Source organism: Loxodonta africana, chromosome 4 (genome assembly GCF_030014295.1).
Source record: "Loxodonta africana isolate mLoxAfr1 chromosome 4, mLoxAfr1.hap2, whole genome shotgun sequence".
Classification (NCBI taxonomy): Eukaryota; Metazoa; Chordata; class Mammalia; order Proboscidea; family Elephantidae; genus Loxodonta; species Loxodonta africana.
The window spans coordinates 168,835,636-168,863,277 of NC_087345.1; the positions used below are offsets into that span (position 1 = coordinate 168,835,636).

Here is a 27,642-nt window from a genome sequence, read left to right on the forward strand (position 1 = left end):
AAAGCACTTGGCTGCTAACCTAATGGTCTGTAGTTTGAAACCACCAGTGGCTCCACAAGAGAAACGTGTGGCAATCTGCTTCCGTAAAGATTTATAGTCTTGAAACTCTATGGGGCAGTTCTATCCTATCCTATAGGGTCACTACGAGTCGGAATCAACTCGACAGTAGAGGGTCTGATTTGGTTTATAGAGTTTGTTAAGGAGCCCTGGTAGCCCAATGGTTAAGTGCTTGGCTGCTAACCAACAGGTTGGCGGTTTGAACCTACCAGCTGCTCTATGGAAGAAAGACCCGGCGATCTGCTTCCATAAAGATTACAGCCAAGAAAACCCTATGGGGCAGTTCTACTCTGTAACACAGGGTCACTAAGAATTGGGATCAACTGAGCGGCACACAAAAACAACAAAATAGAGTTTGTTATATACATCAGGTCATCATGAATTGGACTCAGTGGCAATTAACAACAACAGAGTTTATATCCAAATATATCCAACTTTCAAAAAAAAAATCTTTAGATCTGTATTATTTTATTTTGTATAATCCAGCATCCAATCAAAGGTTGTTCACTGTAGCTGGTAACACGCCTATTTAGTCTTCCTAAATCTAGAACACCATCCCTCAATCCTGACCATTTTTTTGTCTTTCGCGACATAGTTTTTTTTGTTTTGTTTGTTTGTTCAGGCCAGTTTTCTTGTAGGAAGTCCTACAACCTAGATTTGTCTAACTGTCTCCACATGGTTAGATTCAGATTAAACACAGTGGCAAGAAAACTATGTTGGTGATGCCGTGAACGTCCCACTGCAAGTGATACCACATCTTTCCAAAGAACACTCCACCCTTATTCCCAGGACTTTTTTCCAGGCTGCCAACAATAATTTTGCAAGTTTTGATGCTGACACTTTCTTTATCTTACCAGAAAGTGTCAAAAAAGACTTTAAGACAAAAACCAGTACTCTATTCCTTCCTCAAGTCATCCTTAAATGATTTGTTAACCAAAAGTTCAAGGTTGCAGTTATTTGGTTAAGCAACCAGGAAAAACATCCAAGTTCAATATGTGCAGACAATAACTATGCTATGACTGCTTCCTGCCTGACAGATTTTCAAAAACATCATCAACTGTAAAATCCATCCCAATTTCAGAGATGTTAAAATGGGAGGGTGGGGGATGGCAGGGCTCTTAGAGGTGATGAAATATATAAGGAACATTTCTTAGTTTAAAGGCCTTTTTAAAAAGGAAGCATGTTAATACTAATAGGAAGGATTCAAATTTCAATTTTTAATACCTGTAACTGGAAAAGAATTTTATACATCATAAAATACACAAGATAAAACATCTACTTTGCTGGAAGTGAATCTAAGGGCTTGACACCTGAGAAACTTTCCAGAAGAAACCACAATCACTTTGTGGAGAGGGGTAAGAGTATTAAAGAAAAAAATAGCACACAGGCCAAATGCTAGTTTACTACTGACAAATAAACTTATTAATAAGCAGGGAGTCATGGGGATTAGGGTATGCATGTATTCTCAATACCTAGCTAACACCGAAAGGATCCAATTTTCTCCAACAGAATTTCCATTGCAATAAAAGTGAAAACTAAATAAAAAGAAACCCTACCAGGTTATGGCAAGTATCCAGCAAAAAGAATAATTTTTTACATAACAATTCAGATTGAGACCTGGTCTCTGTAAACTTTAGCACAGCTCCTCCCTACCTCCTCCAGCTTAAACAACTGCTAACAGGCCTATGAGCCCTCCGAGTTCCCTTTCATTCCCAGCAAAATCTAGGGGAAGCCTGTGCTTCCTGGTATGACACACAGCTTTGGTGGGCAGGAATGGGACTCGTGGCACACTCTCTTCTTTAACACAAAACAGTCAACTGCTATTATAGTTAGCACACAAAATTCCAAATTCAACACCAACGTAGAATAGGTGTTTAAACCGTCACAAGTCAATTTACAACCCCAGGGCATTTCCAACAACTAGATAATTAGCCACTACAATTTTAAGTTTTATCATAATTGTAGCCTAAGTCAATGACACTTTCCTCAGGCTAGCTCCTTTATCATCAACTCTACTACATGAGAAGACATATTTAAAAAACAGGCATAATGCAAAACCTGGAAAAACCTAGTTCCAAAAGGGGGAACCACATTTAAACATAAAATTAGTTACATATTTAAATATTACTGACAGAATATATTTTTAGTCCAAGGCACTTAACTTCCTTCTACTACTCCCTCCATGTTAACTATCTTCTCATGTAATTTTATTTCTTCTTAAAGGAAATTAAGCTGGAAGAGTCATGATGATCAAGAGTGTAGCTAGGCAAGCATTCCATTCTCACATACTGCTGGAGAGGGCAATTAGATAATATGCATCACAGTTCTTTAAAAAAGTAGATACTCTTCACTTCTAGGAATCTACCCTAAAGAAATAAATGCTCAAGTGCAAAAAAACTGTATGTTCCAGGGTATCCATGCCACGTTTGTTTATAACAGCAAAAGAAAACAGAATATAATCTAAATCTAAATGGCCAGTGACAGAGGATAAAAAAATATTCATATATCGGAATACCATGTAGCCAATAAAAATCAAGTCAAAATTCAAATAGGGAAGAACTACTGTAAGTTACAGAATAAGGAATTTATTATAGAATTTTACCCTACACAATTAGGGGAATAGCAGGGGAAGTAGTAGAGTCCAAAAGGGAAGTCAGAGGATCCAAGAGTCATCCACTAGTCAAACTGAGAAGCCAATCATGTCTATCAGCAGAAATGGGACTGCAAAAGAAAGCCTCATGGAGAGATCTGGTAAGCTGTGCCTCTGTAGGTCTGCCACCATGATGGGTAGCCTGAAAAAAAAAAAAAAAAAAATTTTTTTTTTTTTTCTAAAGCCGCTGTTAATTAAAATGTCTGTAATCATGAAAAAGTCAGGAACACAGATAATTAAGACAAGATTTGGTACCGAGAGTGGGGTGCTGCTCTAATAGATACCTAAAATGTGGAGGTAGTTTTGAAACTGTGAATGGATAGAGGAGCGGCAGTGGCAGAGGACCAGCAGCAGAACCAGGAGACCAGGGCAACATTATGCTGGAGCCGACCCACAGAGCAAGAGAGCTGAGTGCCTGTGCACAAGAGGCTTCAGGGTGGAGTGGGGTGCCTCTGGGCACTTATCAGTAGAGCTAGGCTTGCCAACCCACGGAGCAAGAGAGCTGAGTGCCTGTGCGCAAGAGGCTTCCTGGCAGAGTGGGGTGTCTCCAGGCACTTATTGGTGGAGCTACAGAGCTTTGGAACATTTGCCCCAGCAGGGCAGATGCAGATATGAGGCCCAAAGAGCCAAGAGGCCAAGAAACCAGGAAGCAGAAGCTGAAGAGACAAGGAACACAAGATGCCGAGTTGCCTCAGTCTCAGAAGGTACAGCCATGACCTCAGGGGTTTCAAAGGGTGGAGCCTTGGCTTCTCATGTTTCTAGGGATGGAGTCACCACACAGAGGGACTAGCAGAATGGTGTGTCTAAAGCCGAGGGAGCAGACTTGCTGTCCCGGTGAGCTTGGATGGCGGAGGTGAAGCCCAGGGCCAAGGGCCTCCACTCAGAATCAGGAGAGTGTGGCCAATACCTACAGTCTGGAAGGCAGGGCCATTGCGTAAATTGTCCCAGAGAACAGAGGATTATTTTCAAAGCATTGAGAGCTAATGTATTGTGTTCTGCTAACTTGCTTGGTGCCTGTTATCCCTTCTTTTCCTCCAGTTTCTCCCATTTGTAATGTAAATGTCTAGTTTGTGCCTATTCTGTCACTGTATGTTTGTACTCCAGATTTCACAGATGAAGTGGAATTTTTGGATTTTGGACTTGAAGTTAAGACTTTTGCCATGATATGATGGGCTGAGTATGTTTTGCATGTTGCAAGGATGTGATTTTTGGGGGACCAATGGATGGAATGTCATGGATTGAATTGTGTCCCCCAAAAATATGTGTCAACTTGCTTAGGCCATGATTCCCAATATTGTATGGTTGTCCTCCATTTTATGATTATAATTTTATGTTAAAGAGGATTAGGGTGGGGCTGTAACACCCTTACTAAGGTCACATCCCTGATCCAATGTAAACGGAGTTTCCCTGGGGTATAGCCTGCACCACTTTTTTATCTCTGAAGATATAAGGAAAGGGAAGCAAGCAGAGAGGGGGTACCTCATACGACCAAGAAAGCAGTGCCAGGAGCAGAGCGAGTCCTTTGGACCCAGGGTCCCTGCTAGTCCAGGGGAAGACTGGTGAGAAGACCAACACAGAGAGAAGGCCTTTCCCTGGAGCTGACACCCTCAATTTGGACTTTTAGCCTACTTTACTGTTAAGAAATAAATTTCTCTTTGTTAAAGCCATCCACTTGTGGTATTTCTGTTATTGCAGCACTAGATAACTAAAACACAGAGCACAAGAAAGCAAGGTCAAGCTGGAACTCACCAGCATCTTTTCATCTCTCACTGCATCTAACCATAAAAACCTTCAGAGGATAACGAGTATTTGTTTACATAAATTTCTGTTTTGGCTAATTCTAACCTGCGACCATAAAGGAAAGAGGATTCTGGGACACATAACTCCAGCTTATGTAAACTGACATAGTACAAACCACCACAGTACACTCTGATAATATGGTATATATACACATATCAGATTTAACTTTACAACCATAATAACTCCTGAATAAGGACAACAGCAAGATCATGCTTCAGTTTAACATGATACAACTATCCTTGATAGGAACAAAAACATGCTATACCCATTGCCATCGAGTATATTACAACTCATAGCGACCCTATAGGACAGAGTAGAACTACCCCATAGAGTTCCCAAGAAGCACCTGGTGCATTCAAACTGCCGACCTTTCGGTTAGCAGCCATAGCTCTTAACCACTATGCTTCTAGGGTTCCAAAAACATGCTAACTCCCCAAAATAAGGTACAAAGTTTACTTTCTCTCTTTGCGTAATGTTCATTCCTTTTCTAGCTGAATCATACTTCCCCTTTGATATCCGGTAACTTAAGGTTAACCACGTAAGGTTAAATATAAGGTTAACCACTATTAACACATCTCTATGTTAGATATAGGAGAACTGAGCAGGGGTGGGAGGGAGAAAAATTGATTAATACATATACAAAAAATAAAGTATGGAAGAAATAACTACTAGAGGCTTCATTCTGTAAATGGTCATGAGGTCAAAGCCGGTATTTAAAAATTTTTTTTCTCCTACTATCTAGCACTGGAAGTGTTTGTTCACTCATCTATGCCAAGAAATTTGGAAGACAGCTACCTTGCCAACTGACTGGAAAAGATCCATATTTGTACCCATTCCAAGGAAAGGTGATCCAACAGAATGCGGAAATTATCGGACATTTATCATTAATATCATTAATTTTTTTTTTTTAAATCATAGGCAAGTAAAATTTTGCTGAAGATAATTCAAAAGTGGTTGCAGCAGTACACTGAAAGGGAACAGCCAGAAATTCAAGCTGGATTCAGAAGAGGGTGAGGGATATCACTGCTGATATCAGACGGATCTTGGCTGAAAGCAGAGAATACCAGAAGGATGTTTACCTGTGTTTTATTGACTATGCAGAGGCATTCAACTGTGTGGATGATAATAAATTATGGATAACATTGTAAAGAACGGGAATTCCAGAACACTTACTTGTGCTCATGAGAAACCTGTACATAGACCAAGAAGCAGTCGTTTGAATAGAACAAGCAGATACTACATGGTTAAAAGTCAGGAAAGGTATGTATAAGGGTTGAATCCTTTCACCATACTTATTCAATCTGTACACCAAGCAAATAATCCGAGGAGCTGGGTAATACGAAGAAGAACATAGCATCAGGATTGGAGGAAGACTCATTAACAACCTGCAATATGCAGATAACACAACCATGCTTGCTGAAAGCAAAGTGGACTTGAAGTACTTACTGACAAAGACCAAAGACTGCAGCCTTCAGTATGGGTTACTGAAGAAAAGAAGAAAATGAAGCACACAAAAATTCTGACAACCGGACCAATAGTAATATCATGATAAACAGAGAAAAGATTGAAGTTGTCAAGATTTCACTTTATTTGCATCTACAATCAACACCTATGGAAGCTGCAGTCGAGAAATCAAATGATGTATTTGCATTGGGCAAACCTGCTGCAAAAGACCTCTTTAAAGTGTTAAAAAGCAAAGATGTCACTTTGAGGACTAAGGTGCACCTGACCCAAGCCATGGTATTTTCAATTGCCTCATATGCATGTGAAAGCTGGTCAAGGAATAAGGAAGATCAAAGAATGATGCCTTTGAATTATGGTGCTGGCGAAGAGTATTGACTATACCATGGACTGCCAAAAGAATGAACAAATCTGTCTTGGAGGAAGTACAGCTAAAATGTCCGTGGAGGTAAAGATGGCGAGACTTCATCACACATACTTTGGACATATTATCAAGAGGAGCCAGTCCCTGGAGAAGGACATCATGCTTGGTAAAGGAGAGGGTAAACGAAAGAGAGGGAGACCCTCAATAAGATATACTGACACAGTGGCTGCAATGATAGGCTCAAGCATAGCAATGATCATGAGAATGGTGCAGAATCCAGTTTCATTCTGTTGTACACAGGGTTGCTATGAGTCAGAATCAACTCATCAGCACCTAACAAAAACACTATTCATTACTTATTCCCTTTGTACTCAGCAAGTACCTCAGCTGGTTCATGTTCCTTGCCTCGTAGGGTGACCCAAACCTCCTCTGCCGTAAGCAGCCCTGCCTATACTGCATAATTGTAGTTTTCCATTAATTTTTATCATAGCACTTAAGAGTGCTAAGAGATACTCTAGAGGATCTTTTGTATTCTACACATATTTCTTTTTACTCCCACTGTGTAGTATCAACCCAATTTTTATTTGAGAGTCAAGACCAATCACCCTAATATAATAATCGCCTTCTTTACCTGTTACTTCACTGGCATGAGGAGGCTAAAGTAGTCAGGTGCTCAACTTCCAGTTTAACAGAACCAATGCTGGGTTCCCCAATAAAAGATTCCTCTCTTTGGAGTTGTGAAGTCTAAACTAGCATAGCTCAGAGTTGTGGAAGAAGGGAACAATAATCTTTATAGTGGATCATTAGGGGTAATAGTGAGAGGAGTCACTCCATTTCCACCCCTTGATTCCCTGACCTGTGAGTCCTGGCTACAAGTGGAACACCACCACACACTGGTTGCTGATTCAGAACAGTATAAATCACATCTCAGAGGACACCATTCCAGCACTGCAGAGTTATCACCCAGCTGGTACAATAACTGAGTCTTCAAAAGGCCATTCCACTGTTTTATAAGTTCAGCTACTTAAGGGTGATAGGGAACATGATAGGACCAGGAATTCCACAAGTATGAGCCCACTGCCAAATTTCACTTGCTGTAAAATGATTTCCCTGGTCAAAAGCAGTAAGGTATGGAATACCACGACATAAACAAGGCATTCTGAAAGTCACGAATAATAGTTTTGGCTGAATCAATGCAGGCAGAAAAGGTAAATCCATATCCACAGTAAGTAACTATTCCAGTGAGAACAAAGTGCTGTCCTTTCCATTTCCATGATGGAATGGTCCAGTGTAAGTAATCTGCCACTAGATGTTTGGCTGGTGGTCCCTCCAGAGGAATGGTGCTATATTAGGGGCTCAATGTTGGCTCTCTGCTATGGGCAAGCTGTTCAATCTGCAGTAGCAGTGGCCAGGTCAGTCTTGGTGAGTGGAAGTACATACTGCTGAGAACATGTGTAACTCCCATGCCTGCCACCATGGCCTGTTTTTAATAAGCCCACTGCACAAAGATAGGAGTGGCTGGGGAAAGGGAGTGAAATCTAGAGAGATGATATCTTGTCCACCTGATTATTAAGATCCTCCTCTGCTGAGGTTGCTCTTTGATGGGTATTCACAGGGGATACAAATATCACTCTGTGACCATTCAGAAGTATATCCACATACCTATTCCCCCACTTTCCATCATGTTGCTTCCAAGTCCATAATGATTCAGCCCAACCATTAGCCATTGCTATGAATCAGAGAAGATACACATCTCTAGCCTCTCTCCTTCCAGGCAAAATGAATAACTACATGCACTGCTCAAAGTTCTGCTCACTGGGGGAATTTCCCTTCACCACTACCCTTCAGGGTCACCATGAGTGTGGCTATAGTGCTATAAACGTCCATTTTCAGGTGGTTATCACCATATCATGTAGAACTACCTCTAGACTAGACCTAAGTTTTTTCTTCTTCAGTGAAGCAGAACTCTTCATGAGGTCATAGATGTGGGCTTCTGAAAGTAAAGAAGCAAAGTAGAAGGAGTATGAGTGATAAAAGCTGTATAAAACATTTGGTGACAAAAACAAGTTAAAATTATTATACTACGTATCTGGTTTTGTAAAAAGAAATATGTATACATACACACAAACAGAAAAAATATAAAAGCAAATATATCATTACATTTTTATGTATCCAGTATTTTCAGTGACTATTACTTCAATAATCATGACTATTTTTACTAAGAATATTGGGGATTCTCTTGCTATAATCTTAACAGAGGAAAAAACAGAATATGTAACTGCATATGCAAAAAAAAAAAAAAACAACCCACTGCCGTTGAGTCGATTCTGACTCATGGCAACCCTCCAGGACAGAGCAGAACTGCCCCATAGAGTTTCCAAGGAGTACCTGATGAATTCGAACTGCCAACCTTTTGGTTAGTAGCTGTAGCTCTTAACCATTACGCCACCAGGGTTTCCAACTGCATATATAGCACAACCTACTTTTGTTTGGTATAATTAATACCTGTACAAATCAATGCACCAGATAAATAATTCAGTGACATACAATAGCATGCTAACAGTTGGATTATGGCTAATTTGTGTTTTCATCCTTATCCTTTCGTGACATTTCCAAATGTTCTACAATGATCACGTAACATTTTTATTGCAACAATCTTGCAGATATCAATGGACTAAAGATAAGGCTAATACTACTTCACTATCACCCCAATAAGGGTGGGAAAAAAAAACCAAACCCATTGCCATGGAGTCAATTCCGACTCATAGCAACCCTGTAGGACAGAGCAGAGCTGCCCCATAAGGTTTCCAAGGCTGTAATCTCTACAAGCCTCAAGTTGCAATAGTGAAGTATTCTACAGGGAAAACATTAAACAATGCAGGAAGATGAAAGGAATACACAGAGTCATTATACCAAAAAGAGTTAGTCGATGTTCAACCATTTCAAAAGGTAGCATACAATCAGGAACCGATGGTAGTGAAGGAAGAAGTCCAAGCTGCTCTGAAGGCACTGGCAAAAAACAAGGCTCCAGGAACTGACGGAATATACACTGAGATGTTTCAACAAACAGATGCAGCACTGGAGGTACTTACTCACCTATGCCAAGAAATATGGAAGACAGCTTCCTGGCCAACTGACTTGAAGCGATCCATATTTATACCTATTCCCAAGAAAGGTGATCCAACTGAATGCAGAAATTATAGAGCAATATCATTAACATCACATGCAAGCAAAATTTTGTTGAAGATCATTCAAAAACAGCTGCAGCAGTATATCGACAAGGAACTGCCAGAAATTCAGGCCTGTCTCAGAAGAGGATGTGGAACCAGGGATATCATTGCTGATGTCAGATGGATCTTGGCTGAAAGCAGAGAATACCAGAAGGACGTTTACCTGTGTTTTACTGACCACACAAAAGCATTCAACATTGTGGATCATAACAAATTATGGATAACATTGCGAAGAATGGGAATTCCAGAACACTTAACTGTGCTTATGAGGAACCTCTACAGAGATCAAGAGGCAGTTGTTCGGATAGAACAAGGCGATACTGAGTGATTTAAAATCAGGAAAGGTGTGCACCAGGATTGTATCCTTTCACCATACCTAATCAATCTGTATGCAGAGCAAATGATGAAGAAGCTGGACTACATTAAGAAGAACGGGACATCAGGATTGGAGGAAGACTCATTAACAACCTGCATTGTGCAAATGACACAACTGTGCTTGCTGAAAGTGAAGAGGGCTTGAAGCACTCACTAATGAAGATCATACAGCACAGCCTTCAGTGTGGATTGCACCTCAACATAAAGAAAACAAAAATCCTCACACCTGGACCAATGAGCAACATCATGATAAACAGAGAAAAGATTGAAGTTGTCAAGGATTTCATTTTACTTGGATCCACAATCAACACCTATGGAAGCAGCAGTCAAGAAATCAAAGGACGCATTGCACTGGGTAAATCTGCTGCAAAGGACCTCTTTAAAGTGTTTAAAAGCAAAGATGTCACCTTGAATACTAAGGTGCGCCTGACCCAAGCCATGGTATTTTCAATCCCATCATGTGCACGTGAAAGCTGGACAATGAATAAGGAAGACCAAAGAACTGACGCCTTTGAATTGTGGTGTTACCAAAAAAACCAAACCCAGTGCCGTCGAGTCCATTCTGACTCATAGCGACCCTATACGACAGAGTAGAACTGCCCCATAGAGTTTCCAAGGAGCGCCTGGCAGATTCGAACTGCCAACCCTTTGGTTAGCAGCCATAGCACTTAACCACTACACCACCAGCGTTTCCACTGAATATACCACGGACTGCCAAAAGAACAAACAAATCTGTCTTAGAAGAAGTACAACCAGAATGCTCTTTAGAAGCAAGGATGGCAAGACTGCATCTTACATACTTTGGAAATGTTGTCAGGAGGGTTCAGTCCCTGGAAAAGGGCATCATGCTTGGCAAACTATAGGGTCAGCGGAAAAGAGGAAGACCCTCAACAAGGTGGACTGACACAGTAGCTGCAACAATGAGCTCCAGCATAACGATTTTAAGGATGGCGCAGGACAGGGCAGTGTTTCGTTCTGTTGTTGCTATGAGTCAGAACCAACTCGATGGCACCTAACAACAACAACAACAGTCTTTACAGAAGCAAACTGCCATATCTTTCTCCCACAGAGCTACTGGTGGGTTCAAATCACTAACCTTTTGGTTAGCAGGCAAGCATTTTAACTACTGCACCACCAGGGCTTCCAACGAGGGTGAAGTTAGGGGAAAAGGGAAAGAACTTGAATCTCTGATGAAACTGAAGAATTAGCCAATCCTCGGGCAACTCTACCTTGGAATTTCTCATCATGTGGAATACTAATAAATGTGCCTTATCGTTTAAGCCTAACTGAGTTGGGTTTTGTTACTTATAGCCAAATGCACCCTAAATGATTGAACTTTCACATGAGGGGGTGAGTGGCTCAAAACATATCTTCGCTGTATTTGAAAGTAATAATTTATAATAATATCCCTAGACATAAAAACCAAAAATCTATTGAGACAACTTCCAAATTACTGATCCACTTTTCTGAACTAGTCCACTAATTTACAGCTGATTGTGTTATTCATTAAAATGCTACCTAAGTAATCAGTCTAGTTTGTCCTTTCCGAAAGACAATTATATTTTAACCTTTCTCCTCAAACAGTCAGGAAATACTGCCTTCTTACAAATATTCCAAATATACACTTGATAGTAACACTTCTAAGAGTACCACACCCATTGTCACCGAATTGATTCTAACTCATAGCGACCCTACAGTTATGCATAATAATTTCGTTTTCAAAGCACTTTCATACCATTAACTAAGCGGATATCCTGGTTTCACAGATGAAGGCACAAAATAAAATTCAGAGATACTAATATGACCAAAGATACCACTAGCTGGTAAACGTAAGAGCTAGGACTAGAACCCAGGTCTGAATCCTAGTCCAGTGGTCTTTAAACAGCTCTTCACCTTGTAACGTTAACTTGAGTTATGGAGACTTCATTTTACCTAATTTTCTGAACAACAGAAACTGCTTGGGGTATGAGAGGAGGAGGGAAGGTAAAGGGCAAGGAGCAGAAGATAGGGTTCCAAGCAGAATGAAATGAACAACAAGAACACTAGCTTTGAGTAAGTGAGCCTAATTAGTCCAGCAGGCCCAATGGGAGAATATACAACAAAGGCTGGAGAACTCCCAGCCTTTCCAGAGCCATATTAAAGAATTTGGATTTCATCCTGAGGTTAATGGGGAGCCCCTGAAGGGTTTTCAGGAAGAAAGAGGCATGGCTGGTTTTAGAAATATCACATCAGCTGCAGTTGTAAACTGTATTGAGGAAATGGGGAGAGGACACAAGAATAAAGACAAGGATTCTGCTGCAATAGGTAGTCTGTACCATATACAAGCAAGAAATCTTTAGACACTGTTAGGGAGGAATAGAGCCATTGTATCTCCAAAGGCCACGGTCTTTCCACTATGGCACATTGGCTCCCAGTTTATAATTCTAAGAGTGAACAAGGTACACTATAGTTCTAATGTGGGCGACTGGAATTACTAAAGTATGTAATTTCCTCTATCATGAACTACTCCAAGTCCTTAATAACTAATTTATGTACCACATGAATTTTAATTTACTGGAAGGGAAGAGAGAGGAGAGTGAGGAAGGTGACTTTTTCAAGACAGTTAAAAATCTTTTTGATCTATGAAACAATTTATTTTCCATATAGGGGTTCTACGAATGAAAGAAACAAAAATTAAACACTAACACTTTTCACAGTTATTACTCATTAAAGTAACAAATTCACACCTTTAATTCAGACCCAAATAAATGTGACTTTGTTAGAATATTACTTAAGCAATATAAAGCTTCTTTTTAAAACCACTAGATAGAGTGATAGTTAATACTCTCACATTCAGTACCATCCTTAATTAGTTGACGTGGGGAAAACAAAATACTTCCACTTAAAAAAAAAAAAAAAAACTTTCTATAAATACCAGCAAAAGTACCTTGTCCTACCACTGATTCTGCCTATTTCCTCGATTATATCAGCTCACAATACAGCCTCACAGAATCAGTCTTGGCTATCCCAGCCCAGTGATTCAATAATCACATTTTCCAAACCAAAAATCAGGACCAGTCTGAGACTACCTGATGAATTACTTTTTTCCTAATTTCTTAGACTGTTATGTACTAAGTACAGGAATTATAAAAGTTTAAGAATCAATTAACAAATCTATTGAAATCAACTGAATTTTCTAAATTACAGCAATTCTAAAAAATTTGAGATGCAGTCATTCTTTAGCTATTCCAAAAATCTGGAATGTGAACAGAGGGACATTCTGTTCACACAAATAGGTTATAAAATTGAAAAAAGAAAGACACCAAAGAGGGAAAAATATTTTATTAATAAATTATCACATACTCCACTGGTCTCACACCATCTGGAGCAAGGGAGAATGAAGAAAACCAAAGACACAGGGAGAGATTAGTCCAAAGGACTAGTGGATCACAGCTACCACAGCCTCCACTAGACTAAGTCCAGCACAGCTAGATGGTGCTCGGCTACCACCACCGACTGCTCTGACAGATTTCACAACAGAGGGTCTTGGACAGGGCTGGAGAAAAACGTAGAACAAAATTCTAACTCACACACACACGAAAAAAAAAAAAAAACAGACTTACTAGGCCGACAGAGACTGGATAAACCCTGAGAGTATGGCCCCCTTTTAGCTCAGTAATGAAGCCACTCCTGAGGTTCACCCTTCAGCCAAAGATTAGACAGGACCATAGAACAAAGCAAGACTAAATAGACACACCAGCTCAAGGTCAAGGATGAGAAGGCAGCAGAGGACAGGAAAGTTGGTAATGGGGAATCTAAGGTTGAGAAGGGTAGAGTGTTGACATGTCGTGGGGTCAGCAACCAATGTCACAAAACAATACATACATTAATTATTTAATGAGAAGCTAGTTTGCTCTGTAAACCTTCATCTAAAGTACAAGCAAAAAAAAAAAAAGAAAGATTCAAGCAGAAAGGAAGGAGACCTCATTACCACCAATCACGAAGAGCCAGAAGCACGTGAACGCTTTGGACCCAGGGTCCCTATACTGAGAAGCTCCTAGGTCAGGGGAAGATGAATGACAAGGACCTTCCGCAGAGTCGACAGAGAGAGAAAGCCTTCCCTTGAAGCTGGCACCCTGAATTCGGACTTCTAACCTCCTAAACTATGAGAAAGTAAGTTTCTCTGTTAAAGCCAAAAAAAAAAAAAAAATTATCACACTAAATCCAAGGTAAATAAATAATTTAACCACCTAGAAATCTAAATATCAGTTAGAGGGGTACAACAGCATTAAAAAGAAAATCATTCATTTCAGTGTGTTACCTCAAGTACAGTTTTGGTCCACCAGCAGCTACTACCATGAGAGGTACTACAGCATAGTAATTAAAAGTTCAGACTCTAGAACAGGGGTTGGTCAACAAACTATGACCCTTGGGCCAAATACTGCCCCCCTCTGTTTTTGTATATAAGGTTTTATTGGAACATAACCACACTCATTCATTTACATACTGTCTATGGCTTTTTTGCTACAATGGCAGATTTGAGTATTTGTGACAGAGACCATATATGGCCTGCAAACAAAAAAAACCAAACTCACTGCCATCAAGTTGATTCCAACTCACAGCAACCCTACAGGACAGAGTAGAACTGCCCCACAGAGTTTCCAAGGAGTGCCTGGTGGATTCGAACTGCTGACCTTTTTTGGTTACCAGCCGTAGCACTTAACCACTACGCCACCAGGGCTTCCAAAGCCTAAACTATGTGCCACCTGGCTCTTTACGTAAAATGTTTGGCCACTACTGCTCTAGCACAGTGATTCCCAACCCTAGGTGAGCATCAGCACCACCTGGTGCACTTTTAAAAAACAATTCCAAAGCCCCAGCCAGACCCAACTGTCCCTTCCCCCAAAAAGGTCCTCACTGCTTTGGTCTAGAGCAGGGTTATTATTATAACAGTACAAAAATGTGTACAACAAAACACAAAAATACACAAGACAAAAATCAGGATATTCAATAACATAAAAGACAAAGGTGGGAGGTTAATACGCAGCCCACAGAGTACTGCATAATAAATTGGAGCCATAAGTTGGGCTCTGATCTCCATGAAGTCAGAAAGATAAAGGGAAACAAGATCGTTATACGATTTATAGTGTCCATCAGGTCAAAACATCTTGGTGGAAGCAAACTGCTCCCTAAGACTTCTGTATGACTGTAAAGGAATGTTTTATTGCTTCTTCCCAGTGACATAAATACATGATATACTTGCTCCTCCCACCTTTCCCTTCGTACAACACTACACCTCCTCCACCTCCCCCCCCACAAAAAATCTAAAGTGGCAGAGTTTGCCTATATACAGTACCATGCTGCCTTTTTTTTTTGGGGGGGGGGGGCAGAAGAAATGCACAACTGAATTGGAGATAAGTTGCCCTATAGGCCATGAGATATTAATAAACGCTAATAATAAATCCATTAATGCAAGCAGGCCCCAAGTTATAACACTTGGTTCATATAAAAGTGATTCGTTCAGGCCTGTAACTCTTTTTTCCTGCATTTATGCAGCTAAATGTGTCCAGACAAAGGAACAGGATATACATGAGGACACAGCAAAAGCACAATTACATCTTACCAGTGTTAAAACATGGCTTCTCTGTGTATTAAAACGTGGCAAACGCTGAACATTTTAGTGACAGCAGTTCAGGTATGTTTTTGACTGGGACAACGTCTCCTTATATCCTGAGATGCAGATAGCATATCTGACACTATCAACAGCAAACTACCTGTATCCAGAAAAAGCCCCCCGAAAAAAAAACTACCTGTAGCTCTCCCAAATATGCCTGGCTGTAGATGCCATTCCTACTACCTGTATCCCTGGCCTCCCAAACTTCCCTTCCCCTCAACCCTGAACTCATGGTTCAGCTAAACTCACTCTTTCGGGGACACCTTCCCTGAGTTCCCAAATACTGCAACTGCACTGTTTCTTAAAATTCTCTCTAAAAGTTCCTTCCAAAGAGGGACAAAGTTTTTGATCCAAATATAAGTAATATATATTCTGAGATTAGTTATAAAAATGACTCTAAATATATAAAAATGCCAACAACCTATAATGCAAACAATTGTAACAGACTAGCAAAATTAACATTAGAAAGAGATACTTGCACTTCAACCTCCTGCTACAATAGTACAGCCTGAGACCTCGGAGTCCCTTTGCTCCCTCCTCCCTCTCTCCCCTTCTGCTCACACAGCCAGCTAACAATCAAACATTATTCCTAGTCTCCAACCCACTCCTCTGCCAATCAGTTCAATTGTGGAGGAGTAAAAGCTGGAAAGTGTCAGGAAGCAACGGTGTACTAACCGCTGAAAAAGAGAAGGTCTACAGATTGACTTCTGCAACTGCAAAGTAACTTCTGTAGGCGTATTAGCCATCTTTGACTTGGCCCTTTCCCTCACCACCCATATTTCCTTCAGCAAGGCTTCCTGGTTCTTTCTTTGCATCTATTCCTTCCTTTTCAATCTTACTGTAGCTAGCCTAATTGAAGAAATACTCTTCACATCTGGACAAGCCTAACAGCCCTCTAACTGGTCACTCTGCAGCTAGTCTCTGCCTTCTCCAGCCCATCCTGCACCACTGCCAGGCGAATCTTCCTAAACCACCTCACATCCTTTGTACAAAAACGGGAAGAATACAAAGCAAACTTAACAGTTAGAGGGGAGGGGAATGAAAAAGAATATGTAGAGAGGAAAGAGGTGGTTTAGATTTTACTTTAAATACACTTACCTGAATCTTTTACAAGAATGTCTTCATTTATTAATTACTTTGATGCTCTTAAAAAAAAATACCACTTGACATTTTCTCTTTCCATAAACAAATTCTGCCCAAACCAAAATTAAAAACCCTTCAAAAACAACAATTATTTTTCTTCTACAACAGAACGTTTCCTCATTTAAATATAAATAACATAGGCCAATTTGCTCTAGATTTAATGCTTTATAACGTATCATTCATTAATCCCTACATAACTACTTTATGTGTAATACATAGACGTTACACCACCACATCACAGTACCTAGCATAGACTCCCCTCCATAGAGTAGGCAACTAATAACTATTTGTTGAATGAATCACTCCCTCACTACTTCATTTTAACATATCGCTATAGCCTCAAATACTGCTCTTTCTAGACCAAAAATAGGGAGAGTCACAGCCTAACCACCAAGACTCAAGGCAGAGATTTCAGGCAACCCACTACCACTGTAGTCTAAGCTATCATCACCTCTAGACCACGCCATTCTCCTGGACTCCCCCCAGTCTTTTCTCGAGCTCCTTCCAATCTGCTCTCCACTCTATAACAAAAGACATCTTTTTAACAAGTAAAAATGTCATCCGATTGCTTTAAACTTTCGATGTCTTCTCATCAGCCTCAGGAAAACAACAGTAATTCCTAACAAAACCTATGAAGCCTGGCTATGATCTGATTCCTACCCTTCTCCTTCTCTGATCACTCTCCCTTCTTTTGCTCTCTATGCCCTAAAGTACTCTGGTCTATAACTTGTTCAAAACCACTTTGGACCTGTGCAAATGATGTTCCCTGGTACCAAAAAAAAAAAAGAAAATCCACTGCCATCGAGGCAATTCTGACTCAAAGCGACCCTGTAGGGCGGAGGAGAACTGCCCCACCATAGGGATTCCAAGGAGTCCAGCTGCTGATCTTTTGGTTAGCAGCCATAGCTATTAACCACTGTGCCACCAAGTTTTGCTCCCTGGTAGGAGGGATGCTTTTCTTTCTCCCTACCCACCCCTCAACCCCCCCCTCCAGTTTCTGGATTAACATATATTCACCATGCAGATCTCAACTCCAGCCTTACTTCTTTGACATGCCAAGCTAGGCTGAGGCCCCTGATATATACTCTCACGTCAATATGTATCTTCCTTAGATAAAATTTATCATAATTTCTGATTTATTTGATTAGTGGGGGAGATTGACTATAAGTCCCTTGAGAGCAGCCATTATATCTGACTGACAAAACAGCCTGGCACATAATAGGTAATAAGTTGTTGAATAACTGAATAGGTGACAGACTAAATAATATATTCTGTCATACTGTGAAGTGTGCTATACACAGTTTACACATATTTTACTGAGCATTTCTTACAACTACTACTGTTCCAACTTGGGATCCTGTAAAATTTTGCCAGTAATCTTTGGGATCTCTAAGGCATTCTCTGATTGTTCAGAAAGAATGAGAGCTTCACCAGTTTGTCTTCCCACTATTCAAAGCAAAATCTGAATATTATTAATCCTAATGGAACATGGAGCTGAAAAATAAAAGGTTTCTCAATCTTTTGAAAGAGAAATAGTTTGAAAGGGAAATGAATTAATTTGAAGCCTTTTTTCATGAAAAACATAAAAATAATATAATGGAAGGAAAAATGCCAGAGAACCGTTAAGACAAAAGGGTGTTTTCTTCCCACTCTAGCTGGGCTTTTATTTTTTAAGATATAAACACATTAGTACAAAAAAGGAAGACATGTCCCATGGATAAAATAGCAATAATAGATTTCTTCAAACCTAATTTCAAACTTAAATCAGACATGAATGATTACAATGTCATTTTAAAATTAAAATTAGTATTTCTTACTGCTTCCTAAAAACCATAGGATTTTAATGACAGTCTATGACTCAAATAAATTTATTCAAACTATTAAATTTGTGGTGTGGATGAAATTCAGAGGAAACAAATATATGAAATTTTAAAAACACATTAATTTCAAAATTAGTGCTACTGATATATGAAATATACAGAGTATTAATATGGCCCCTAATAGTAAAAACTATTCAAAATAATTAGCAGAGTATATACAATGCCAAGAGGATTCCTAACAAAGGAAATTTATGTTTTTATGAGGTATTCATTCAAGCTACTTTAATCAGAAACGCTGAATATACACTAAGGAATAAACAATGATATTAAAAATTCAGACACTCATTACCATAAAAGGAAGACATTAAGTCTACTGGACCAATCATCTATACCAGAGGTTTTCAAAGTGTCGTCTGTGGACCCCTGGGGATCCCTAATGCCCTACCAGGGGATTTACACAGTCAAAACTACATGCGTAATAATGCTAAGATGCTACTGTCTTCCTCTCCGTGTCGACATTTCCATTAACAGTACAAAAGCAAAGAAGAGTAAAACTCAAAAGGTGAATAAAAATCAAGCAGTGTCACCTAGTAATTATTTTATTCCTCACTGTCAAGCACTCACAGAAAACAAAAGGGCCAGCTTCACTTTAAAATGTTCTTGATAAAACAGGGAAAATCATTAATTTTATTGTCTTGACCCTTGAGAAGATGTCTTTTAATATTCTGTGGAACAAAATGGGAAGTATACATAAAGCACTTATGCTGCAGAGTTAAGTAATACAGTTGTCTTTAGCAAAAAAGCACTTGTGCCACTGATTTGCAAGCTAACTAGGCCACTTTTTTCATGGAACATCATTTGTACTTCCAAAACCGACTGCTGAGCAAACTATGGTTATTCAAAGCTGGGTGCGTGGCAGATACTTTCCTGAAAATAAACAAAGTGAGCCTGTCACTTCAAAGAAAACAAATGACGGTATTTGTTGCCAATAATAAAATGAGCTTTCAAGCAAAAATTAGAATTTTGAAAAACTTGCATGCATCAACATGAGTTTAGAAGCTTTTCAGTACTTGACTTCTGATGAGTTCTGTGATGATATTAATGTTTTTTAATACTGTATAATTATGTCAACATTCAGAAAATTCATATCTCAGTAAATATTTTCCAAATGACCCATGCAATGAATTTTAATGTAATGAAGTATAAAATGTTCACTATTTTTACCGACTTCAGAGTCCACACTGTAACTAACCCTTAAGAAACTACCACCCTGAGTGGGGAGGGAATGGGAGCGGAATCGCTAACTAGATAGTAGACAGAGATCAACTTTGATGAAGGGAAGGACAGTATACAATACAAGGGAAGTCAGCACAAGGAGACCAAAGCAAAAGCAAAGACGTTTCCCAGACACATCCAAACACTTTGAAGGACAGAGTAGCTGGGGCTAGGACCTGGGAGCCATAGTTTCTGGGGACATCTAGGTCAACTAACATAGTGTATTATGAAAATGTTCTACAGCCCACTTTGGGGAGTGGCATCTGGGGTCTTAAAAGCTCACAAGGAGCCATTTAAGATACATCAATTGGTCCATCCCATTCAGAGAAAAGAAGAATGAAGACACAAGGAAAACACTAGCCCAAAGGACTAAAGGACCAAATGAACCAGAGACCCCACTAACCGGACCAGAACTAGATGGTGCTTGGCTACCACCAATGACCTCCTTGACAGGGAGCACAACAGAGAGTCCCAGGCAGAGCAGGAGAAAAATGCAGAACAGAACTCAAATTCACATAAAAAGACCAGGCTTAATGGTCTGACAGAGACTGGAGGAAGCCCCAAAAACTATGGCCCCCAGGCATACTGTTAACCCAGAAATGAAACCATTCCTGAAGTCCACTCTTCAGACAAACATTAGACAGGACTATAAAACAAAAAATAGTATATGTGAGGATTGTGCTTCTTAGTTCAACAGGGCAGAGCTCCTGTCCAAAAGCAGGGTGAGAAGGCAGAAAGGGACAGGAACTCCTCCTTGAATGGACACTGGGAGCCCGAAGTGGAAAGGGCGAGTGTGCTGTCACACTGCGGGGACTGCAACCAATGGCACAAAACAATATGTGTACAAATTTCTGAATGAGAAGTAAACTTGAGCTGTGAACTTTCACCTAAAGCACAACTTAAAAAAAAAAAAAGAAAGAAACTACAACCCTGACTGGGAACCTGGGATGGAAAGGCAGAGAATGCTGTCACATTGCGGGGATTGTAACCAATGTCACAAAACGATATGTGTATAAATTTTTGAATGAGAAACTAACTTGAGATGTAAATGTTCACTTAAAGTACATTAAAATTTTAAAAAAGAAAAGAAACTACCACCCTGGAAGTAATGAGACTGTTGACACATTGAGAAAAATGTAACTAACATCAGGAAACATTTATACAAAAATTGTTAAATGGGAACCTAGTTTGCTGTGTAAACTTTCACCTAAAACTCAGTATTAAAAAAAAAAGACAAGAGAAACAACCACTTGCCCAGTTTTGATGTAGTATCTAAGAGAATTATCCATAATTATGTGTACAGGCTATTAAATTCTTTTTATGTTCTTCCCTTTTCCAACTATGTACATATCTGTGTGAGGTCAGATTTTCTTCAGACACTTCAACCAAAATAAAATTTTGCAACAGGCTGAATGCAGAAGCTCATATAAGAATTTAGCTGCCTTCTATTAGCCATCACCGAACAGTAACATAAAGCAATGTCACTCTTCTCATAAAACTTTGTTTTGGAAAACTAATTTTTTTCATAAAATATGTTACATTAACAATAATAAACCCCTTACATCTTATTTTTAAATGAATTAATAAATGTTTTAAGCTTCTCAGTTTTAGTTTCTAATACAGTGAATATCAACAGCTATAACCCACCTAAAAAAAAAAATTCTCTGGGTCCTCAATTTTCAAGAGTGAGATCATAAGTTTGAGTACTGCTGATCTATACTGTAGATACATACGCAAAATATAAGGACAAAGATATTTTAATTTAACTTATCCTCACCTGTGTCTTCCCTCTTCAGTAAGACTTACTAAAATTGATCTTAATAAAAATATTTTATAAATGTTTAGAAGGAATCAGTTCATGAACAATTTTTAATTCAATCATTTCCTGAAAAACCTGTTTATTCAGTGTCTTGATATCTTAATTACAAAGCAGCCCTGGAGGCAAAGCGGTTAAGCGCTCAGCTGCTAACCGAAAGGTCAGCAATTCAAACCCACTAACCAATCCTCAGGAGAAAGCCACGGCAGTCTGCTTCCATAAAGATTACAGCCTTGGAAACCCTATGGTGCAGTTTTACTCTGTTTTATAGGGTCACTGTGAGTTGGAATCAACTCAATGGCAGTGGGTCTGGGAACATTGTGCTAACAACAAAATAGAACAAATGAGTATAAGTAAATCAGAGCTATTTTTTGGAGGAAACTAAAGAACTAAGTCAGAAACAAACACTACTGAAAAATACCAGAATTATACAGTTAGAAGTCACCTTGGACGCAATGTAGTTCAAATTTGTCCTTTCATAGAAGAAAAAAGAGAGTTAAAGGCTAGTGACAGAATGAGGCTAGAACCAAGCTTCTAGACTCCTCTACGGTTCACATAAACTCTGTGTGTGTGTGAGAGTGTGTGTATATGTGTGTGTGGTTTAGATGAAGGTTTACATGGCAAATTAGTTTCTCATTAAGCAATTAACATACATATTGTATTGTGACACTGGTTACCAAACCCGACAACAAGTCAACACTCTCCCCTTCCTGACCTTGGGTCACCCATTTCCATTTGTCCAGCTTTCATTCTCCTCCTGCCTTCTCATCCTTGCCCCTGGGCTGCTGTGCCCATTTAGTCTAGTATACATGGTTGAGCTATGTGTATTATTGTCTGTTTTGTGGGCCTGCCTAATCTTTGGATGAAGGGTGAACCTAAGGAGTGACTTCAGTACTGAGAATAAAGGGAGCCAGGGGCCATATTCTCAGTGTTTTTCTAGTCTCTGTCAGACCAGTAAGTCTGGTCTTTTTATGTCATTTAGAATTTTGTTCCACATTTTTCTCCAGCTCTGTCCAGGAGCCTTTACTGTGATCCCTATCACAGCATTTGGTCGTGGTAGCCGGGCACCATCTAGCTGTGCTGGACTCAGTCTGGTGGAAGCTATGGTAGTTACGGCCCATTGGGCCTTTGGGCTAATCTTTCTCTTCTACCTTCGGTTTTCTTCATTCTCCCTTGCTCCAGATGGTGTGGGACCATTGGAGTATCTTAGATGGCCATTTACTCATGTAAACTTCTAAAAGCTTATATGTGAGGCTTTCAACAGGCACTGGAGATAGGGTAATCAACAAGACAAACCTGGCCCTGCCTTCTTGGTAACCTACACCAAATAAGTGTAATGAGGGCTACAGAGGAATTATATAGGATTCAGCAGGAGCATCTGATAGGGTATAAACTGACCTGTGGGACAGGGAAGGAATGGCAAAGGAAGTAACCTCCTTATTACTGTCATCTACCAACATTCTCATCACACTCCTCCTTCTCTAAGGATTTTAGCATCTAGCTACTGATCCACCACTCTTTCTGTCATTACTCCATCCAAAACCCTTGTTGCTTAACCTCCTTAACGCCAATAATTTTTTTCTTTACCACACTCAAAACTCCTATGGACATTACCTATGATTTACATCATTTCCAAAAATCCCACATTCTGAACACCCAAATTCTATCTTTACAGTTTACTTAGTCCAACTATCCTTTGATACCACAGAACTTTCCACCTATTAATACTAACAGTTGTTCACTAGTCATGTCTTCCCTTTTGACCAGAGTTAGATTTTATAGTTCAGTACATAACCAGTCCCTAACTGGAAAAAAAAAAAAAAAGCCAAACCCATTGCCATCAAGTTGATTCCAACTCTAGCAACCCTACAGGACAGAGTAAAACTGCTCCAAAGGGTTTCCGAGGGGTGGCTGGTGGATATGAACTGCCAACCTTTTGGTTAGCAGCCAAATGCTTAACTACTACACTACCACTGTTAATTCCTTTGCTTCTCTCTCCTTCCATTGTTCTAGTCTAACAAAACCCCAACCCACTTTAAACCTATTTAACTTCCTACTATGAGCTCACGCTTCGGCATCAAATCTGCTGGAGAAACACAATGCTGACTGTTGTTGCTGTGTGCCATCAAGTCAATTCTGATTCACAGTAAAACTGCCAGGCATGATTTCCTAGGTTGTAATCTTTACGGGGAAACCCTGGTAGCATAGTGGTTAATCTGCCAGGCGCTCCTTGGAAACTCTATGCAGTTCTCCTCTGTCCCATAGGGTCGCTGTGAGTCGGAATCGACTCGACGGCACTAGGTTTGGTTTTGGTTTGGTTAATCTTTATGGCAGCAGATCACCAGGTCTTTTCTCTCGTGCAGCAGCTGGTAGGTTGAAAACTGCTGACCTTCTGGTTAGCAGCCAAATGCTTTAACCAAGTGCGTCACCAGGGCCCCTTCAATGCTAACTAGTCACTTTAAGTTTATAACCACAAAACTCAAACGGACACAAGTACTACAGCCTCCACCAGACTGAGTCCAGCACAATCAGATGGTACCCAGCTACCACCACCGACTGCTCTGACAGGGATCACAATAGAGGATCCTGGACAGAGCTGGAGAAAAATGTAGAACAAAATTCTAACTCATAAAAAAATACCAGACTTACTGGTCTGACAGAGACTGGAGAAACTCTGAGAGTATAGCCCCAGACACCCTTTCAGCTCAGTAATGAAGTCACTTCAGCCAAAGATTAGACAGGCCCATAATACAAAACGAGAATAAAGGGACACATCAGCCCAGGGACAACGATGAGGAGGCAGGAGGGGACAGGAAACCTGGTAACAGGGGACCCAAGGTCAAGAAGGGGAGAATGTTGACATGTTGTGGGGTTGGCAACCAATGTCACAAAACAATGCGTGTACTAATTGTTTAATGAGAAGCTAGTCTGTTCTGTAAACCTTCATCTAAAGTACAATAAAAAAGAATGGCCCAAACCAAAAAAAAACGGATAATACCACATGCTGATGAGAGTGTGGAGCAACAGGAAGTCTCATTCATCAGTGATGGTAATGCAAAATGTTACAGTCACTTTGGGAGACAATTTGTCATTTTCTTACAAAACTAAACCCACTATTTGTTGTTTTTAGTTGCCAACAAGTCCGATCTCACTCACAGTGACCTTATGTATAACAGAATGACGCAGGTATTTCGTGCCTAGGTATTTACTCAACTGAGGTGAAAAGTTACCTGGAAAAAACCACCTGCGTGTGAATGTTTATAACAGTTTTATTCATAATCTTAAAATGGGAGCAACCAAGATGTCTTTCAATAGGTATTATACATACATACCACAGTCTGTTAATTCACACACATACATGTATGTTATTCAGCTATAAAAATAAGCTAACAAACCACAAAAACACATGGATGAATCTTAAATGAATATTTCTAAGAACCCAGTTTGAAACGGCTACATACGGTATAATTTCATTTATATGACATTTTAGAAAAGGCAAAAATAAAGAGCAGTAAAAAATCAGTAAAGCCCGGGGTTTGGGGGAAGGGGTGGAGGGCTGAATAGTTAAAGCACAGTAAATTCTTTAGCGAGGTGAAACTATTCCCCTGGGTCTGTGATGCTGGATACATGATGCCCATTGGGCAAAATCCATACATAGAATTTTGCAGTACAAAGAGTGAACTTTAATGTACGCAAATTAAAAAATAATTTAGGAGGTCAGGGGATTTCAGGGTGGAATGCATAATTTGACAAAATAATCTAACTGTATTACAAACATACCAAACAACCTCACTTAAATAACTTTGGAAATGAATGGTATCTGAATGGCTAACGGCCAAAGACACTGTGCATAAAAACTGTACTCCAGTTGATGAAGTTGTTCCCATAGGGGCACAGGTTAAAAACTTCGAAACCACTGTGCGTACATATTTGAACTGAATAATTAAATAAATGGATGGCAGGTGTTGGGGGAAAAAAACCTCAAATGGACATACAAAACTGCTCACTGTTCCCACTACCCTTTCTAATAAATTATCTCTGAAAGGTCTATTTCACACTTTATGCTCAAACTTCAAAACATCTACCTCTCCCTCATCCTCCTGGGATGATCCCATATTATACTTCAGTGAGAAAAAATAGGTGCAGACAAGCACTACGTGGTCCCCACATCACCAAATCATCCAACCACCTCCATGTGTATCCACATGTATAGACAGAACAGGTTCAAGAGTGAATGCAAGATGAGGGACGGAGGAAGACGCAGACAATAGTTTTAAGAAAACAAGCTAAGTAATAAAGGAGAGATAGGTCAGTTACTAGGGTAGGATATAAAGTCAGAGGGCCATTTTCTAATACAGAAGACTAGATGTATAAATTCTGGGTAGACAAATTCAGTAAGGAGATAAGGGATAAAGATAAAAAAAAACTGGTGCTCGCTTTGGCAGCACATATACTAAAATTGGAATGAGACAGAGATGATTAGCATGGCCCCTGCATAAAGATAACATGCAAATTTGTGAAGCATTTCATATTTTTATGAGACCAAATTGTCAGCAATTACTTTAAAACAAAGATGTGAAGGTCAAGGGGACAGGGAAACTAGATTACTGGAAACAGAACAACCAGAACAGAAATAACAAGAAAGCTGACACATTGTGAAGAATACAACCAATGTCAATGAACAATTTGTGTAGAAACCGTTAAATGGGAACCTAACTTGCTATGTAAACTTTTACTGAAAACACACTATTATTTTTTGAAAAGATATAAAAAGTGTAAAAACCAGTTGCCATGTAGTCGATTCAGACTTCTGGCGATCCCATTTGTGTTAGAATAGAACCATGCTCCAAAGTGCTTTCAATGGCTGATTTTTGGAAAGTAGATTGCCAGAACATTCTTCCAAAGTGTTTCTGGGTGGATTTAAACCTCCAGCCTTTGGCTTGGTAAACAAGCACTTAACAGTTTGAAGTAGAAATTCAGAATTATGTAAGTGCAAATTCAATAATGTTCCTTTTCATGTATTTCATGACAATATTTCTTTATGAGCCTCTCTAAGGTATATACTTAAAAGAATTGAAAACAGGCACTCAAATACGTCTACAGAAATTTTCATGGCATCACCATTCACAAAAGCCCAAACAAAATGTGGCACATACATACATGGATACATTCTTCATGTTATACCACCGCTATTGCTATCCTTTTCCAAGTTATTCTACCACCATTAACATAAACAGAACGCCCCCCCCCCAGCAAAAACTCCCCCTTTCTCCCCTCCTCCCACCCAGTAACCATTAATCATCTTTGGTTTCTATGTACTTGCTTATTTCATATAATTGAGATCATACAGTTTTCGTACTGTTGTGACTGACTTATCTTACTCAGTGTGATGTTTCCAAGGTTCATCCATGTTGTAGCATGCATCAGGACTTCATTTCTCTTTATGGCTGAGTAATATTCCCACTGTATGTAAATACCATTTTGTTTATCCATTCATCTGTTGATGGACATTTCTGTTGTTACCATATTTTGGCTATTGTGAAAAGTGCTATGCTACAATGAACACTGGTATACTACAATGAGTTTTTAATTATCATGCTAATAATTAGTAAAATAAGATTTAAAATTAGTTTCTTTGTACTTTAAACTATACTTGAGATGGTCCTGTTGTTGGTAGGTACTGTCGAGTGGATTTTTAACTCATAGCAACCCCATGTGACAGAGTAGAACTGTCCAATAAGGTTTTGTAGGCTGTAATCTTTACAGGAGCAGATCATCATCAGGTCTTTCTCAAGTGCTAGGTGGGTTTGAACTCCCTACCATTCAGTTAGCAGCCAAGCACTCAACCACTGCACCATCAGGGCTCTTAAGATGGTCCCACAAATATGCTTTAATCAACATAAAACTCAATGCTACAAACATCTGCTGAACATCTATGTGTTGTGTGTAAGGAAATGGTTAGGTGGAAAAGCATATCAAAACTGGAACCCTCTTGGTA

General features: G+C 39.6%; 1 protein-coding gene and 1 non-coding gene across 14 annotated transcripts in view; one reads left to right on the forward strand and one right to left on the reverse strand.

The window, feature by feature from the left end:
- The window catches only part of ABI1 (abl interactor 1), a 141,103-nt gene that overhangs the window by 105,309 nt on the left and 8,152 nt on the right, over positions 1 to 27,642 (reverse strand). Inside the window, exon 1 of one of the 13 annotated variants that reach the window (XM_064284929.1) lies at positions 2,665 to 2,838. The exons of the other annotated variants lie outside the window; for them this stretch is intronic. Coding sequence (XP_064140999.1) covers positions 2,665 to 2,730 — 66 coding nt within the window. The 5' untranslated portion in view covers positions 2,731 to 2,838. Of the gene's footprint in view, positions 1 to 2,664; positions 2,839 to 27,642 lie in introns of those variants that run through there. 13 annotated transcript variants of the gene reach the window in all.
- Positions 26,074 to 26,180, forward strand: LOC111750874 (U6 spliceosomal RNA). The gene has a single exon (XR_002785931.1). It is a non-coding gene; the product is annotated as a U6 spliceosomal RNA (small nuclear RNA).